Consider the following 20,074-nt stretch of genomic DNA (forward strand, 5'->3'; position numbering starts at 1 on the left):
GCTGAAATCATGGACAGCTGACACTACCCAGAAAGCTTCTGCCTGTCAATAGGCACGTGGTTTCTGAGTGGTGGGGTCATTTCTTGATTTGGGAAGTCACCACTTGATTATTACAATTAACTCCTTCTCTAAATACAACTAGAACTAAAAGTGCTCATTGTGGTGGTCAGCAGAGCGTCAGCCTAGATCAAGCCCCTGAAAAAGACAGAGGAGTTAGGGCTGATCTGTCTATGAACCAGCTGACATCCCCCCAACGTGTGCCTGGGCTCCAGTGCGGTCTTCCAGGTAATGGGATTGCTTCATCATCAGAATGCTGCACACTGGGTCCCCATTTTGGTTTCTCCACCTAGAGAATCTTCTGAGTCTATGTTTCATTCCTTAGAATATTTAAGCCTTTAGGTAACAAGCTTTTTTTTTTTTCCTTACTTGCACATTAATCTGTCTGCCATAGGACTGAAACCATTTAAACTGTCTAAGCATGTAACTAGCCTATAAGTCTTGGCTTCTATAAATCAGCCAAATGCCTTGTCACACTCCTACACAAAATGCTGCTTTTTGGTATATTCATTTACTACAAGCCTCGGCTTCAGGGATTAATTGACCACCAACTATTTAGTTTCTCTCAGAGATACATGTTCTGTCATCATAATAACATCAAAGAATAGTCAGTTGGCAAACTACCTTAGAGTTTTAGATGCCAGTTATTGAGGGAAGTTATATTATAATAAGAGAAATTATGAGGTTATTCATGTTTTCTTGTTCCCCTACAAGGTCACAAACATGTTGCTGTTTAATAAACTAAACTTTTATGGAATTTGAACACATTCATGTTTTTCCTTGATTTTTTTTTCGAGTTATTGGCTTACTGTGGTGGCATTTTATTTTTATATGGAAAATTACTATGTGTATAGCTTTGGTTGTTGATTTTGTAAGAAGCAATCTAAAACAGAGAAAGGACAGCACAGTTGTATAAGCAGGAAAATCCTATAATCTGATATGATTTCTAATCAGAGTATTACTATTTCCTATGTAAAACGTAAACAGAATTCAAAATAATCCACAGTATGTAAATGCAAAGGACATAAGATTTTATTCAGCTCTGTATAGTAGCTGAGGGGTCCTAAAAAAGAGTAAAAGTGATTGGATTTAATTGCCTATAACACATTTTACTGTAAAGTTACTTATCTTCTCTTAACATATTTCTATTCATTTTCCAGAGACAGATGGAGGCACACCTCCTTGGATAGGGCCATTTCATAGTTTCCTCCTTATCCTAACCACACACATCAGTGCCTTGTGCCTTGATACATGCTTGCTGAATTCACTTGAAATGAATCTCTCTAGCTTTTAAATTCCATGTCAATATATTTAAAAAGTTGGACAAGATGGTTCAGTTTAATACACTTTTATTTATCACTGAGTATGTACCAGACACTATTGTGGCCATTTTCAAATTAAAACAAAACAATGTTGTCTTTTATATCCCCGTGAAAATATTGTGACTACTAATTTGTATTTTCTAATGCCTTTACCTTCTCCCCCATCCCCACATCCTTCCTTTCTAGCAGCCACCAGATTTTCTTTTTTTTTTTCCCCTTAGTTAGGGGAATATAATCAATAATGTTGTAAAGATTTTATAGGGTGTCAGATGGGCACTTGTCTTATTAGGGAGATCACTTCATGGACTGTGTAGATGCCTGACTGCTGCACTGTACACCTGAAGCTGAAGCTAAATAATATTGAATATCAACTATAATTTTATATATATATATATATATATATATATATATATATATATATATATATATATATATTTATCTATATGTTTATATATATATATATATATCACAGAATGTAGAGTACAGCATGGGGAATATAGTCAATGGAATTGTAACAGTTATATATGATGTCAGAGGGGTAGTAGATTGGGGGGTGGGGGGTTATCACTTTGTGAGGGGTGTAAATGTCTATTACATTGTTTTGTACACCTGAAACTAATAAAAAAACAATATTGATAGACATATAGACAGCTAGATGATAGAGAGATAATATAGATAGATGATTGATAGATAGAGATAGAGATAGAGATAGAGATAGAGATAGAGATAGAGATAGAGGTAGAGATGATAAAGATAGAAATAGAGATATATAGATATAGATATACAGTCCCTGATAGTGAGATGTTTAAATTCCAGGAGGATGATCTAAGTTGACCTACCTCCAACACTGTATATTTCTGGCTACTTTCCTTCATTTGTAATGCATCTTAAATTTGACTTTGTTACACGGCCAGTTTTCTTTTTACTTCTGTGTCTACTTTTTCTCAATATTTTGTGGACTCCTCTTACTTTGCCAATTCCTGAAATGTAAGACTTTTGTCAGGGTGATATCCTAGGCATTCTTCTTATCTCATCTACACATGCTGCTGGGATTTAATGGCCATTTTTATTGGACACAGTCAAATACTTTGGTTTAAAATACAGGCTATTAAATGATACTACCAGGGCCTGAATCCTGGGGTCCACTCTTACTCCCACATAACCCTCCAATGCAACTTCACAGTGACAGTGCTGTAAGAGTTTGCTCTGTAGTAGGCAAATTTGATTTAGTTGTGTCCATACGTATAACCTGTCAATGGCTGCTCATTGTTATAGATCCACATCCCCTTGTCAAAACAACAGGGCAGATATGTTTTGGAATCCAGAGTTTTTCAGATTTTAGAAAGATAACAGAATGGATAAACTGTATATTTTATAATACTCCAGGTAATGTCTAGGACAACATTCCATAATCAAGCATATTGATTTATTTCTGAGGCTCAACATAAAGATATCCACACTAAGAAGAAGAAGATTATGCATAGTTTCCATTAGTTTAAGCCACATGATTCCATCTGAAGAGAACAGATCATGTCGTCTTTTACCACCAAATTAGTTCTATATATTTTCTTCCCAGAGCTTTTTGGACCATTGAAGAAGGTCCAAACCTCCACCATGAATTATAGAACCCCTTGTAATCAGGTTCTTGGCTGTCTCCAGTCTCATCTTTCATTTCTTCTCATCTGATACTCATTGCTGATCCTGAGCTGCTTGAAACAAGACCCCTTTGCCTGACTAACTCCTTCCCTGCCTTCAGTCTTCAGCTGAGCTGAAGCAATCTGGTATCTTTCGAAGAGAAAATTGGGGCATAGAGATGCCAGGTATGAAATAATTGGGGGTCAGATCATAGGATAACTTGCATAAAATACTTAAGAAATTCAATTTGAGTTTGAGAAGGCCAACATAGACTTTTAGAAAAACAGAGGAAATTAAGTTGAGATGGACACTAGATTCTAGGGGGCACTCTGAGGACCACCTGCAATAATAGAGGGGAAAATAGTTGAGTTATGGCAAGATGGGAAAGCAAAGGATTCCAGCATTGATTGGAGATAAAAATACCAAAATGTGCTTATCCAAGGTCAAATGTGGGACATAAGGAAGAAGGATGTCATAGATATCTCCCAGGAATTCTGTTTTCAGAATTGCATAGATGGTGTAGTATAACTAAGATAGTTTGCAAATGAATAGAAGGTCTGGGACCAGGAGTTTCTGCTTATGAGGACAATTGAGCTTCTGTTGGGTTTACTGTTTTCATGAAATGTACATGGGATAGGTACATCAGGCAAAAGTTTGGATGTCTAGAGACAGGATAAAATAGAAGATATTTAGGTGACCATAAAACCATCAATTTCCTACTTTACCCAGTAAGTATTTATTAAGCAACAACTCTATAACTTTGAGTATTCTTGAACTGAGAATTCAATATTGAACAAGAAAGAGCATATTTATTTTATTGCTCCCCCCTCAGAGATTACAGTCAGAGATGCGCTACTCAGTGAGTGAGTGGGTCATACACCAGGATAAATCAATGATGTTACTAAACCTATGAATTGATTAGGCTGATGTTTTTAATCATGTAATACTTCTTAATAAAAGAAGAAATGCATTGACTTACCTGTTGATATATGCTAATTATCTAATGGTAGATGGTAACAAACTCTCATGGACTGGCTTGTTTAAGGTTTACTACCCTAGTCTAGAAGAGAGTTCAAAAAGTAAATACAGTATAAAATGACAGAATTAAGTACAGGTATAATAACTATCCTAACAAGGGGATCTAATTTATCCTAGAATAGTCCCTCTTAGAAAGTGAGAAAAGTCTTCATTATCTTAATTATCCAGATGAAGAAAGAGCATTCAGGGCAGAGAAAATAGCATGTTCACATGGTAGGAAAAAGCTTGAGATATTTTACTTGTGGAGCAGAGGCAGTGTGCAAGAGGGAAAGAGTACAGGTTGAAGATGATGTTAGAGACAGGGGCAGGGCCACCATTGCACAGCCTTGCAAATCAGGTAGAGGATTTGTGTTTTATCATAAATAAATTAGAAAACAATGAGAAAGTTTTCATCAGGAGAGTGATATGATCAGCTTTTGTTTTGAGAAGATAAGTCAAAGATAGAGAGAAAAGATTGAAAGAGATTATTTTTGAAATTGAGATGCAATTTTAAGAGACATTTTTAATTGTCAGTGTGTGTGTGTGTGTGTGTGTGTGTGTGTGTGTGTGTGTGTGTGTGTGATATATTACTGGCATCTGGTGGACAGAGGCCAGGGATACCACCAAATATCTTACAATGCACAGGATATGCCACAACAAAGAATTATCCGATCCAAAACGTCAGTGATGACAAGGTTGAGAAACCCTAGACTAGAGGAAAGGCAGCAGGAGAACTGGATATACTTATGCTAAATTTGGAAGATACAATGGCCATCTTTAGAAACCATTGCATCTAGTAGGAGATTTACAAGGTTTCTGACTTTGTGGGTGAAAATGCTACTAACACAGATGAGTAAAATGGTATTTTTTTCTCCCTTAGGGAAAAGCAAAATTTCAATTTAATAGACATAATAATTTGACACCTTTCTGAAAACTCCAAATGGAAATGGCTAGTAAACAATTGGATATCTGGGTCTAGAATTTTAAAAAGAAGAGATGTGTGTTAGAAATATACATTCGAATGTCATGGTATATGGACAGTATTTTAAGCCATGAAGGAGAGCTGAGTCCCCTACAGAGAAAATATGTTGGCTGAGAAGGTAGTATTACCCCCCCTTTACTCTTCTTCAGTTCTTGTGGCCGAAATAATAATAAAATTGACATAAGATCAGATTAACAGGATCAAAAGCAATTTAACACGTGTGCACAGAAGATCATAAATGATCACGTTCTCTGAAATGATGAACCAGCCAACTGTTTATACCATTTAGAAAAACAATAAATTTGTGATGCCCTAAACAAACCTACTAACTGATAAACTAAACTAATGAAACAAAAACAAACTAGGATCATTTTAAAAATGTCCATTGCATTTAGCAGCACAGAGCCACTGCTGACAATATCAATGAAATCTCAGAAGAGTGTTACATCAAAGAGAAAAAAATGTGGTCGTTGAAAAGATTATAGGAAATGAGATAGTTGACAAACTGATTGCACAACTCTTTAGAGAAGTCTATCTTTAAAATTAAAAAGAGCTATAAAATCATGGAGGAATGATGTTATTTAAAATTTTTGGCTTGAAGAAGATTGACCATGTTTAAAAGGCTGAGAAAAGAGAACCGTTAGAAGGGGTTATGATGAAGCTGGTGGAAAGAGAAATAATAATTGGTTAAGGCCCCAAAGGCAACTTTGCTTGGGGTGGGAGTGGGGGACAGATATCTAGGATCACATCAAGGACTGAACTTGTTATGATTAAGTTGAGGATTATATTTATTTATGAAAGAGATATTTATGTTCACTTACTATTTTATTAAAGATAACTTTTAAAAGATAAAACAATTTATGTGCATATATTTGCATTTTTGGATGGATGTAAAAATAAGAAGTTAATGATTTGATATAGTCCTTCATTTCATAAAGAATTTGGAGCACCCACTGTATGCCTGATGCTGGGTCAAAGAAGACTAAGCCCTGTCGCTGATCATGATGAATTCCTCTATACTCAGATCTTGCCATATTTCAAATAACTGAAATCTTACTCATTTCAAAAAACATCCCTCCCAATTCCTCCACGATGTGTGTGTGTGTGTGTGTGTGTGTGTGTGTGTGTGTGTGTGTTCACCCAAATGGGTAGCCTATTAAATGCTAAGATCCTTTTGGCAGAAGAGTTTAAGCTTAGGTGAGACGAACATCTGTCAGATATGAATTTAACTTGGCATTGAAGTATGAGAAGGATTTGGAGACATGAATAATACATTTGGTAGAAATTTGTAAGCAAAACAATGGGCAGACTACTCCATTGGTGCCAGTTCTGCCAATACTATAAGAGATTAGAAAAAATAATCATCTTTGAAACAAATAGAAAAGATCAAATTATATCAATAGATTCTTGGTTTCCAATTTCTAAAAGATGCTTTAAGGCAGAAGTTGGCTATAATAACAAGTGAAGAAAAAAAACACCATCTGTAATTCCAGGACTTTTCTTTATGCCATTGGTTATTTTTTATAGTGATAAGGATAAGTATAACTACTTAATATGAAGGTAAGTTTTATGTTGCTTTGTCTTTCTAGAAGAATGGGCAAAAGAAAAGCTCACCCTTTAAGGTGTCTCATTTCTCACTCCCAACTGAGTTGGCAAAGGTTAGCCCACTATTAAAATTCAAGTTTTGCAAATGTAATTCATTGGTAGTCAAGTCACCCAAGGTATATCAGTTTTTGATAATTATTCTCAGCGATAGCATAAGTGTTTGCCAAAGAATTCTCTGCCTCACATGTAAAAAGTATCCAGTAACTCCATCCTGGATAAAACATGATTTGCTTCATGGTGATAAGCTAAATGAGAGGACAAATAGAAGATAGTAGAAACACCTATCTCCATGGTAACTCTGAATATCAAAAAATCATAACTAAAGGAATTATGAAGCTATTCCCTCAGTGGCTGTATTTGGGGGTTTCATGAAAGAGGTAAGAATACATACATAGGCAGGCACATCAGATCAAATGCAAATGTTATCACATTGAAATGTTATTTTATCACCTGGGTATTCGTTGTTCATATGATTCTGAAAGCAGAAAGGACAAGCTTCTCAAATTGTCAGCATAGCTTTGTGGTTCCTGCTGGCTTTGGAGACAGATGTGCCTGGGCTACCAAATTGGTGATAATTCCTATCTCATAAGGTTGTTGCAAGGATTAAGTGACACCACAATTTTCAATGTTTTATACATAGTAAATCCTCAATAAAACACATGTAAACACTTAGGAGGGAGGTGCTGATGACTGCCAGGAGTACATTGCTGGGGTCAATTTGGACACTCATGATGAAAATCCTCAGAGTCCAGCTCAATGAAGAAGGGCGGGTACTACCTGCATCATGGCCAACGTGTCTGAGGCCAAACCACACCTTATGTCTGAAAGGAGAGAGAAAAAGGGAGAGGGAGAGGGAGAGAAGCAGAGTGGCTCCTATAAGCCAAAATAATTAAATAGCAGTTAAGAACATGACTGTCTTCAGTTATAATTATAGAGCAGGTTAATTTGTTATTTTCATGATGAGACATGCACAAGAATTGGGAAGGTCTGCATCACATCCAGGGTAGGAAGGGTATATATACAAACATGGCCGGGAGAAAGTAGGGACATCAGAGCATCTGTCCTCACTCTAACTCAGCTGAACTCACATCTCCATCAACATGTCCTACAACTGCTGTGCTGGGAACTTCTCCTCCCGCTCCCTTGGAAGCTACATGCGCTACCCAGACTCCTGCTGTGGCTCTTCCTACCCCAGCAACCTGGTCTACAGCACTGACCGCTGCTCCCCCAGCACCTGCCAGCTGGGCTCTTCGCTCTACAATGGCTGTCAGGAGACCTGCTGTGAGCCCACCAGCTGCCAGACGTCCTGTGTGGTGTCCAGACCCTGCCCGACGTCCTGCTACCGCCCAAGGACCTCCACGCTCTGCATTCCCTGCCCACCAACTTACACAGGGTCTCTGGGCTGTGGGTCCAGCAGCAGCTGCTCCCTGGGCTATGGATCCAGGAGCCGCTACTCCAGTGGTTCCAGTGGGTTCAGACCCCTGAGTTATGGAGTCTGTGGCTTCTCTTCTCTGGGCTATAGACCCAGATCCTGTCACTCAGGCTACTTGGCTTCTAGGAGCTCCCAAACTTCTTGTTATCGACAAACGTGTAGATATGGCTTCTACCACCAATCAACTTGCTAAAGGTTCCTGTGACTTCACAGTTGTCTCCCTCAAAGTCAATGCCAGCTATTACCTGGCAAGACTCTATACTACCTAGAAGAGAGATAATTAAATAAAAAAGCTTATTAATATTAAAATCATTTATCTCAGAGAACCAATTTTGTTTTTCTTCTGTTTTCTTCTATTTCCCCTCTTAATTCTCTAGCTAAAAGTAAACTCCCCCCTTTAAATAAACTCATTTAATCTGATATCATCTCACAAGTCTTATTGTTAATTAAAAAAGTTATCTGTTGATAATTTCAAATTCACTGTTCTTTGACTAAAAATAAATATTTAATTTAAGGAGTGGGTTCCCTGGTAAGAAGAATTTGCTGACAGCACAGATTTATTTCCCTAGAATTTTTGGCAAATAGAATCACAGCTTGGACAGGAGATTATCCTAAACTCTTGAGTGTGTGGGAGAAGAAAAACAATTTTCTCTATACCCTTCTAGGTTCTTGGCTGAGACAATGTTGTAGTAAAAAGACAGATTAAAAGGAGGAAAAAAAACAAACAAACATGTTTAATAACATGTATTCATCCTGTATACATGGGATAGACCCAGGACAACTGAGAAAATCTCTGAAATGGAACCAGCTACCACCATAAATGACATCTCCAGCTAAAGACTAAAGATGTTGGGAAAGGGTAGTTATGGAAGTTTACCAGGAAAAACAGTGTTGCATCCTCACTGAATACAGAAAAATCTTTTCTCACAGAACCTGGCATGTAGTAAATACCCAATAAAAGTTAATTTAATAAATAAATCAATTAAATGGAACAAGGGACAGTCTCCAGGATATTTCATATGTTATATCAATGACATCAAACACGCATTCATTTTCGCTGGATGAACTCTATTTAGATAAGCTAATTGTCATCAATGGCATCAATTCTCTGGTCATTATTATCATCAGAAATGATTTAGCACCATGTCAAAGGCACATTATCAACTGCGCTACCCATAGAAAAAGTGTGAGAACTCAAACACATATTCACATCTCTTGATCACACAAAGGCAGAAAATAATTTCACTGAAAGCTAACCTCAGAGGTAGGCCAGAGTACGTGCCTCTGGGGAAAGGAACACCAGCAAGGGTAAAATTACTATAATAAACTATGACACTTTCATATCGAAGACATTATGGAGCAAGGGCAGTGGAAAATATGGTCCAGATACTATGGCTCATTCTTTCATTTCATTATTTATCATTAAGGGCTATACAGACACTATCACTCCCTATTTTTTTCCCTTTGGTGACTGTTTAAAGTCTAATATAATTGAATTGTAAATGATCAAGAAGCAAAATTATTTAGAGATAGTTTCAGAGAAGAAATGATATCACATGTCAATCCTTTTATTATCAAATTCTAAGACTATGTTAGAAACATAAAGCTGGCAAGAGGTCATGTCCACATTCCACATAAGGATCATTATTATGGACAGAGTGTCATAATTTTGAGTATTCCAGATCCAGAGATTTTTTTTTCTGTATGCATTACAGTGTCTAAAAAGTGTTATATGGTACTCAACTTATTTTACAGATATTATATCTAAAGGAAGTTAGCCATTCACCTCAACACACTCTTTTGAGAGACCAATGTGTTCTTGGCCAGAGAAACATATTTTTATTTATTCTCAGAGTTACTCTCAAATACAAAAGGATTATTCATTTCAAGTTGTGAATTTCTATCAGCATGCATGGCAACTATCAGTCTACTGACTCCAGTCTTTGGTCTGAGCTGTTAAAATTTTCATAAGTAATCTTAATAAAGATTAGATAACTTAAATAAAAGTGCAAATTTCATTCAGTAGGTAGATTTGACAAGATGCAATTTACTGTCCTTTTCAACTGTAAGGTATTAAGATTCTGATAGGAAATCACAGACTGTGACAGCTGGAAAGGACCTTAATGATATTCTCATCTAAACTTATTATCTTATAAGATATCCCAAGGCAGACTGACTTGTCCAAGTTCATGCAGTAAATTAATAGAACCAACAGGACTAGAAATCAGGTATCTTCACACTTAGCCTAACATTCCTCCAGTGTTCCACACTACGTCTATATGAGTTACTTCTTGGTTGGAGAGGAGTGATGAATTTAAATTAATTTAGGTAATTTGGCATGAGTTTTGTTGGTGAGATGAAACTAAGGCAAAGGTAGAAAATAAATTGTAGGAGAACTAAGCTGAATTATGATATTTAAGGGTGACTCTAATTTTTTTTAATTTTTTTAATCTTAATATAGTTGAACAAGTGATTCAAAGTCCAGAACAGCCACATAATCAAACATAAAAGCAATATAAACTATTAAACCTTATAACTACCAAATGCCAAGCTCTTGAGAGATGGAGACAGGCTGACTAGACCTTCAATGAGAATAATAAATGCAATCAAATACTTAAAAGAGAGGAATGTGTAAAATTTACAACAAACAACACAAAGAGCATAATCTCAAACACAAAAAGGATACTGTGTTTATTTTGTCTTATAGTTTTATGTCAATCCTAGATGATGTTGCCATAAGAACAACATCTTGGTCTGCACGAAGATCCTTAGCTTGATCAGAAATAATTGCTATTTTTGTTTATTCATCACTCAATATGTGGCAGGCAATCATATATACACATATATGTGTGTGTGTGTGTATATATATATATATATATATATATATATATATATATATATCTCATTTAATCAGTAAAACAACCTCATGAGGTCAATGACCTTATAATTTTCATTTTAAAAATTAAGAAGTCAAGGTATAGAAATTTAAGGGAAATATTTAAGGTTCCAGTTTGCTATTGTAGAACTTGGCTTAGGATCCTGGCAGTCTGACCCTAGAATCCTTATATTTAATTGCTTATTTATTATAATACAACTTGATATTTAACTGTAGGTAAATCAACAGCAAATGTTGATATTTCACCCTCTGGTGGTTAGGAGGTGCCACTGCAGATGTAATCATTTGTATACTTCAAGAGCAGGAGAGACCAGGGAATTGTTCAACTTTTATTATAGTAGCAAAGTTCCCAGTCACCATAAGCAATCATGTTACTATTTCCACTTATTTCTCAAGAATACCAGGAGATAGACTGCATAAGTATCATTATTCTAGTGACTACAAAGCTAATACCTAGTTTTTAATAAGTTGCATGAAAACAATTGCAAGGTGACCAGTTGCCCTAGCCTACTTCATTCCATAGTAATAAGCCAGGTAACTCCCTCTATAAATCCAGCTCCATCCAAAATTTGTATTTACTCATTGATTCAAAATTGTATGCTGGAACACCTATTAATGCAGCACTCAAGTAAACAAAATGTGCAAATCGATGTCTCACCCCAAAGAGAAAAGAACTCATAGAGTGGCTTTATTCACACATGACAGACCTAATATTCCTATCCGGCATTTGGAGATTTGGAATTGCACAGGTATTCACTAATTTACTACACATGGTGAGGTTAATAAGAAGAATGTCTGCTGGAAACAACTGTGTGAACGCTGGCCCAGATGATGTCCTGCCTTTGCCACTCAGAATTTGTCAATAGGACTCTGTGCTGCCAGCGTCAAGTCGGGCCCTTATTCGTAGCAAAAGCTTTTTAAAACATGCCTACATACAATCAAACATTATTTTTGAATAACTGACTCAGCTTGTGCTATGCTATTAAGTGGCTTCCTTAATAATTTTACTCTCATTGCACAAAAAAAGTAGCTCATAGGTAGGCTTTATTTTTTTTTTTTTTCAACTCTGTACTCTTGTCAATCTTGGGTATGTCAAGGTTTCAGAGATGTATCTCTTCAGATATTTAATTAAAATTGACATAAATGTTTATGTAGCACCTTCTATTTATTAATTTTTAAAAATATATTTATGGAGCCGTGATTGTGTGTCAGCCAAGTACTGTGTGCTCCGTGTATTGGAGATACAAAAGTGAGAAAGCTATACATACAAGTACTCCTTGCCTTTATGGAACTCTCAGTGTCGTGGCAAAAACACAATGAAGAAACAAAACCATTGTAAAATGAGGTAAGTTATATGAAGGAAAAACAAAAAATTAGACCCTGAAAAATGAATCTTTTTTCAAATAGGATGATGAAAGAAGGCCACTATAAAAGGTAGGTAACCTTTAAGCTGAGACACAAAAGATGAGGTAAGCAGCTATGTATAGAGTAGGAGACGGCAGTGAAGGAATGAAGCAGACAGCTGCATGGGCAAAATTCTGAAGCAAGAGAAGGCTTTATATGCTCAAAGAACAGAGGAGAGACCTGAGAGAATGAAACATATTGAGCAGAGAGAAATGACAAGATTTGGAGTTAGAAAAAAATAGGTAGCAGCCAGGTCTCACAAGGTGTTGTAGGCCAGGCTAAGGGGACTGGATCTTATTCTAAGGGCAACAAGAATCCATTTAATACTTTTAAGCAGGAGAGTCACAAGCTATGGTGAAAGCCTCTGAACAATGATCAATGCAAATATGCATAAGAATTAAATGGGTTGTGATAGGGTTCATGGGGAAGACGTAATGAGATCTTTAATCATACAAAAGTGGCCATTCAAAATTATAAATAACTTGCATGTGTTATAAAGGCATTATACACAAGTTGAGTGTACAGCTTCTCAAGCTAAATGTATCCAGATGTGTCCTTTTCAATATATAATACCTCCAGTCCATCACATATCAAGGAAGAGTTTGTATAAGTGTTGTTCGAAGTTCTTGAATGTTTATGGTTTTCTTCCGATCTCAGGAAGGGATACCAGAGTGATATTATTAGAATATACTTCTGTTGTTCCACTGTCATAAGCTGAGCTAAGTAAATTATAGAATGTGTTATAGAAATTGTGCTGGTACTTGTGCTGAGTATGAAACTATGCTAAGAAGCACATGCTCGTGTGGTAAGTGTAGGAGTTGATCATCATCTGGCAGTCAAAAAAATAAAACACTGAACAAACAAAAATGAAAAGCGTATCTGAAACAGGCTTGCTACAAAGACAAATTATCAATCTTGGAGATGCAGAAATAGAACTAAACAAACTACTTGGTATAAAGTACATCATAATAAAGAATGTTTCAAAATCCACTGGTAATTCAGAGGAAGCAGCAATAACTTCTAAATAGGAAGACCAAGAAAAAGCTTTGTAAAGGGACAACATTAAAATTTGGCCTTCAACAAGATGAGGGGAAGAAAATGTTTCACGAATGGAAAGATGTTTATGGGGCAATGGCCACGTTCAGTATTTTGGGTGAACAGTAGGAAGTAATTTCAGCATGGAGCTCCTCTCTACTCTGACCAACTGGGCAGACCAAGATCTGAGTAGAATGAGGGTGGGCTCAATTGGATTGACTTCTGACTGAAAATGTCTTGATCATATTATCACATTCTGCCAAGGTGGTATCTCTCAGAGCTCCAATGCCAAATAACAAGCAATACTACATTGGCTGTTTCCACATAGTTGTACATATCTTGTTATCTATTTACCAATATGGAGAGTCACAGTGACTCAGGAGAAATAAAATTTAGCTTGGGTGACATGTTGGGACTCATATTTAACAAACCCTTTCCTGATGAGTCAGCTTTGGGGCTAACATGAAAGCCATTTTAAAGATTCAAAATGGGCTGGCCTGTTTGTTAATAAGACGTCATCTTCACATGTAACTAAACGAAGTGCTAATAAGATGTTATCCTTCAAATTAGCTTAAGCAATGAGGTGGAAAGGAGTCTTGAGAAGAAGCCAACACCCAGTTTTCTGAGTATATAATCTCCCCAGCAAAGAACTTCAGACCCAGCATGTTAGGTACTTATAACGAACTTCAATCGAGGGTTTTAACAATATGTCCCAGAGTCACTGCTCCTACAATGTCCCACCACTCTCTGCCATTGTGCATGGGTCTAATCCTATAAGCTTTGAAGATGGATTTTTTTTACCCAGCAGCTGCCATAACAGGACCTGGCTCTTGGACAACTTTCAAGAAACCTGCGGTGAAACCACCAGCAGCAAAGTATCCAACTGTGAACAGGAACTGTGCACAGAGGACAGTGGTGTACAAAGTGCTTGCCTCCACAGAGTTGTCCAAACTACTTGTTCTAATTCCAGGCCCCAGGAAAAGACAACATGCGAATCAGGAAGTTCTTCGACAGTGTTGAAGTGTGTTTCTCAGCCTTGTCAATCAGAAAGCAGCCAGCGAAAAGGTTTTGCAATCCAGAGCTGTCAACCTGTGAGCTACGCAGCAAAGTGTTGTCCACCCAAGACTTATGTGTCTCAGAGTGGCCAAGCTCTAGAATGTGAATCTAGTCAATGCCAGACTCAGAGCCCTGAACTCAGTTCCTGCAGACCTCTGGTCCCTATCACAACAGGGCCACAACTCCTGGAATCTTCTAATAGTTATGAACCAATTTGCTGTGTTACTGGTGGTTTGCAATTGCCTAGTAAGTGAAGAATGTGCAAATGTGTAAGGGACATAACATATTCTGATTTGGATGAACTGATTCCTGAGATATTTAGGAACTTTTATTTCTCTAAGTATAAATTATTGTGCATGTGTTTGTAAGTGAATTAATGCGTCTTCTGCTGTTTCCAAAGAAGAAAAAAAATGTTTTTTTGCTCTTTTGGGCCCTTTTGGTGCTAAGCTGGGATTGGAAAGCATGTTAATTATTTTAGATCACTAGGACACTATTTGCTATAGACCAATAAAAGTTTCAACCAGGGACTAACAGGAGTACTTAAAAAGTCAACATTACACTGTGGCTACTGGTTATTATCTATGGGAACACTTAGCATTGAATCAAGAATATAATAATATAATATAATATAATATAATATAATATAATATAATATAATATAATATAATGTAATGTAAATATCATGTATTGCTAATATCAGAAATCCATAATTCAAGATGGTGTAGTAGATAAACACTGTGCCTGCTTCCTTCCATGAACACATTAAAATTACAACTAAATTATAGAACAATCAACCTGGAGAATCATCTGAAGTCTAGCTGAACAAAAAATTTATAACTAAGGATATAAAGAAGCCACATTGAAACTGGCAAGAGGGGTGGAGACACAAAACAGGCTAGCCCCCAACCTCCATGCGGCAGTTGAGAATCTGAAGGATATCTTGGCTGTGGAGGTCCTCCCCACCAAAGGAGCAAGAAACCCCAACCTCACACCAGGCTTTCTAGTCCGGAGTACTGGTGTGAGAAGAGTAGCCCCCACAACATCTGGCTGTGAAAAACAGTGTGGATTCTAACCATCCATGTGGGACAGATGGCTGTGGAAAACACAGACATCCTCTTAAGGGGCCTATGCACAGACTCACTCACTAGCAGGCACTCACCTTGGGCTCAGGTGGAGGGATAGTGACTCAGAGGGTGTCAGAGGCATACAGGGGGCAGATTGAAGTGTGTGGCTTTGGTGGCGAGGGCTGGAGGTCAGTTGCCATTTTCCCTGTGAGGGAGCCTTCTCTCATGCTGTCAGCAGCGGGCATCATCTTTCTTGTACTGAGTCTGCTGCAACAGCCAAATCTCAATCTGATTGAACCCTGCTGACTCATTGGGACTCTGCCCCACCCAACTCCCTCAACACCTGAGGCACTTTCTCCATGAGCAGCCAGCCTATCTACTTTGTACTCTTTCTTGGAAAACTATCAGAGTCTATGGGCACCAGGTGGGCAGCGACTGGCCTTGGTGTGCTCTGAAACTTGCTGAGTAGCGCCAGGCTCAGCATTGGCATCAACCTAGAATCACTACATCAACCTGGTGACTACAACTCTTCCTACTTTAGAGAGTCTTTGAGACCCTGCTTCACCCAACTTTCATACCACACAAGGCTTTATTAGTGGCTGAACCTTAAGGGACCTGGCAGGTGACAGCAGGCATTGGGGTGTCCTGGCTTTTTGTGGAGCTACCCCAGGCTTGGTGCTGGAGGCAGATGTCCTCAGTTCACAGTCCTTCTTTGGCACAGGCCTCCAGGTTTAGCACAGGCATTGAATAACCATAGAAAACTTTGTAGCTCCCTTGTCAGTAACAGGCAGTAGGTGACCTCGGCCTGCACCAGAGCCAAGAGGCCCCAAAACCAATATACTTGGAGGTTGGCTTCAGATCACAGCAGAGCACCACCCAGGTAGCTGTGCAAGTGGCACGTCCAAAGGGTGATCTCAACAGGCACCAGAGCCCACTGGGGCAAATCCCACTCAGTGGGATAAGACACCAACAGAGCAGCCTGTAACCTGTGGACATGGCTAAACCCTACAGCCAATCAGCCTGAGGGTCAGTCCCACCCACTCAGGTACCAATAGCAATCAAGGCTCAGCTCTAACAGCAGTAACAGGAGGGCACAAACAACACACACAAGGGACACTGCTGGAGCACCTGGAGCCGGTGACCAGGGAGATAGGGCACCTACTAGACTGGGAGATATAGAAGATCTTTTTAATACATAAGAACAAACACAAAGATGCAGCCAAAACGAGGAAACAAAGAAATATATCCCATATGAAAGAACAGGAGAAAACTCCAGAAAAAGAACTAAACAAAATGGAGACAAACAACCTCCCAGAGACAGAATTCAAAACAATGGTCATAAAGATGTTCAAAAACTCAGTGAGAACTTCAACAAAAAGACAGCAAACATGAAAAGGACACAGAAACCTTAAAAAAAGGTCAGAAATGAAGAAATACAATAACCAGAATGAAAAATGCACTAGAAGGAATCACCAGCAGACTAGGTGAAGCAGAGGATCAAATCGGAGATACGGAAGACAAGGTAGCAGAAAACACCCAACTGGAAAATGCAAAAAGAAAAAAGAAATACAAAAAAAATTAAGAGAGTTTAAGAGATATCTGGGACAGCATAATATTTGCATCATAGCGGTACCAGAAGGAGAAGAGAGGAAACAAGGTATTGAGAACCTATTTGAAGAAATAATGACTAAAAACTTTCCTAACCTGGAGAAGGAAATAGACATACAAGCTCAGGAAGCACAGAGAGTCACTAATAAGATGAAACCAAACAGGCCCACACCCAGACACGTTATAATTAAAATGGCAAAGGTAAAAGACAAAAAGACAATTCTAAAAGCAGCAAGAGGAAGGAAACTAGTAACTTATAAGGCAGCTCTCATAAGATTGTCCGTTGATTCCTCAACAGAAACTTTGCAGGCCAGAAAGGATTGACAGAAAATATTCAACGTGATGAAAAGCGAGGACCTACAACCAAAACTCTACCCAGCAAAGTTATCCTTTAAAATCAAAGGACATGTAAAGAGCTTCCCAGACAAGAAAAAGCTAAAGGAATTCATCACCGCCAAATCAGTAGTACAAGGAATGTTTGAAGGATTTCTTTAAGATGGAAGAAAAAAAATCAAAATTATGAATAATAAAATGGCAATAGCTACATATCTATCAACATTACTTTTTTTTTTAAAATTAAAGTTTATTAGGGTGACAACTGTTAGTAAAGTTACATAGATTTCAGGTGTACAGTTCTGTAATACATTATCTATATCTCACATTGTGTGTTCACCACCCAGAGTCAGTTCTCTTTCCATCACTATATATTAGACCCCATTTACCCTCTTCTAGAGCCCCCCTCCCATCTTACCCTCTAGTAACCCCTAAACTATTTTCTATGTCTATGAGTTTTTGTTCCTTAATTTATCTGTCTTGTTCTTTTGTTGTTTTCAGTTTTATATACCACATATCAGTGAAATCATATGTTTCTCTACTTTTTCTGTCTGACTTATTTCACTTAGCATTATAATCTCAAGATCCATCCATGTTGTCACAAATGGTACTATTTTATCTTTTCTTACCACCAAACAGTATTCCATTGTGTACATATACCACAACTTCTTTATCCATTCATCTATCGAAGGACATCTTGGTTGTTTCCATGTCTTGGCCCCTGTAAATAAAGCTGCAGTGAACATTGGAGCACACATGTCTTTACGGATAAATGTTTTCAGATTTTTGGGGTAGATACCCAGGAGAGGCATTGATGGGTCATATGGTAATTCTATTCATAATTTTTTGAGGAAACTCCACACTGCCTTCCATAGTGGCTGCACCAGTCTGCATTCCCACCAACAGTGTATGAGGGTTTCTTTTTCTCCAAAGTCTCTCCAACACTTGTTACTTTCAATGTAAATGCATTAAGTGCTCCACTTAAAAGATGTAGGAGGACTGAATGGATAAGAAAACAAGACCCTTACATAAGCTTTCTATAAGAGAATCATTTCAGATGGAAAGATACACACAGACTGAAAATAAAGGGATGGGAAAATATATTTCACAAAAATGTAAAAGGAAAAAAAAGCTGGGGTAACAATACTTATAGCAGACAAAATAGACTTTAAAACAAATTTTATAGCAAGAGACAAAGAAGGATCCAGTAATCACACTTCTGAGTATTTATCTGAAGAAATCCAGAATGCTACTTCAAGGGGACATGTACATCCATATGTTCATTGCAGCATTGTTTACAATGGCCTAGATGTGGAGGCAGCCTAACTGCCTGTTGATGGATGACTAGGTAAAGAAGAGTTGGTACACATACACAATGAAATATGGCTCAGCCTTGGAAGGGAATGGATTCTTGCTATCCAGCATGGATGGACCTGGAGTGTATTATAAAGGAGAGAGGTATTGCTGAGGGGAGTGTAGAGGAGAGAAAGACAGATGTACTATGATTTCACTTATGTGTGGAGTCTAAAGAACAAAACAAACAAACAAAACGGAAACAAACTCATAAATAGGTACAGAGAACATTTTGATGCTTGCCAGGTACGGGGGAAGTGGGTGAAAAAGTGGGAAGGGATTAAAAAGTACAAATTGGTTGTTACAAAGTAGTCATGGGTATGTAGGGTGTAGCATAAGGAATATAGTCAATAATATTGTAATAACTACGTATAGTGTCAGATGGGTACTAGATTTCTTGGGATGATAGATGGGAGGGCAGAGTGACAAAGGTAAAGAGATTAAGCAGCACAAATTTGTCATTACAAAATAGTCATGTGGATGTAAATAAAGCATAGGGAATATAGTCAGTGATATGGCAATAAATATGTGTAGTGCCAGGTGGGTACTAGACTAGTCAGGGGGATCACTTCTTAAATTATATAAATATCTAACTACTATGCTATCCACCTAAAATTAATATAAAATAATATTGAATTTCAACTGTAATTAAAAATTTTAAAATGGGGGGGGGGGATGAAGGGGAGGGGAATAAGTGGTCTAAACTTCCAGGTATAAAACAAACAAGTCATGGGGATGTAATGTACAACATGGGGAATATAATCATTAATATAGTGATAGCGTGGGATGGTGTCAGATGGTTGGACTTATCATGGTCATCACTTTCTTAGGTATATAAAGTTGAATAACTATGGTGTACCCCTGAAACTAATATAATATTGTATGTTAGCTATATTTTTATAAACATTTTTTAAAAAGGAAATCCATATAATATTGGAATTTAAAGAGACCTTGAAGCCCTGTGAATTCTGAAAGGTTCAACTCTATTAGAGGTTGCCCGTATAGTTAATGACATCAGAACCACAACTTAAATCTGTGTTTACTCACTGTCCACTCACTTTTTTATCCTCTATATCACAACATTCTTCTAAATAACTATGAGATTTGACTCTATTGCTTGAAAAGTGCAAGCGAATTTTGAATTTCACCTTGATAGACTTTAATGCCACATAGTAACCAGAGACCTTTGAATATGTGAGTTCAAGTTTAGCGTTTTCACTATATTTCTACTGTTCTTCTTTTCACTATTTCTTAAGTTGTTTTTGAGTTGGAAAA

The 20,074-nt window shown here is 37.5% G+C and overlaps 2 protein-coding genes across 2 annotated transcripts in view; one reads left to right on the forward strand and one right to left on the reverse strand.

The window, feature by feature from the left end:
- The window catches only part of LOC109446496 (keratin-associated protein 13-3-like), a 111,912-nt gene that overhangs the window by 28,271 nt on the left and 63,567 nt on the right, over positions 1-20,074 (reverse strand). The gene's annotated exons all lie outside the window — the stretch shown is intronic.
- Positions 14,093-14,949, forward strand: KRTAP27-1 (keratin associated protein 27-1). Its single transcript, XM_019729915.3, has one exon. It carries the CDS (start codon positions 14,093-14,095, stop codon positions 14,693-14,695), a length of 603 nt encoding a protein of 200 aa, XP_019585474.3. The 3' UTR covers positions 14,696-14,949.

The sequence above is a fragment of the Rhinolophus sinicus genome, chromosome 17 (genome assembly GCF_057876585.1).
Source record: "Rhinolophus sinicus isolate RSI-liver-muscle chromosome 17, RSI-T2T, whole genome shotgun sequence".
Classification (NCBI taxonomy): domain Eukaryota; kingdom Metazoa; phylum Chordata; class Mammalia; order Chiroptera; family Rhinolophidae; genus Rhinolophus; species Rhinolophus sinicus.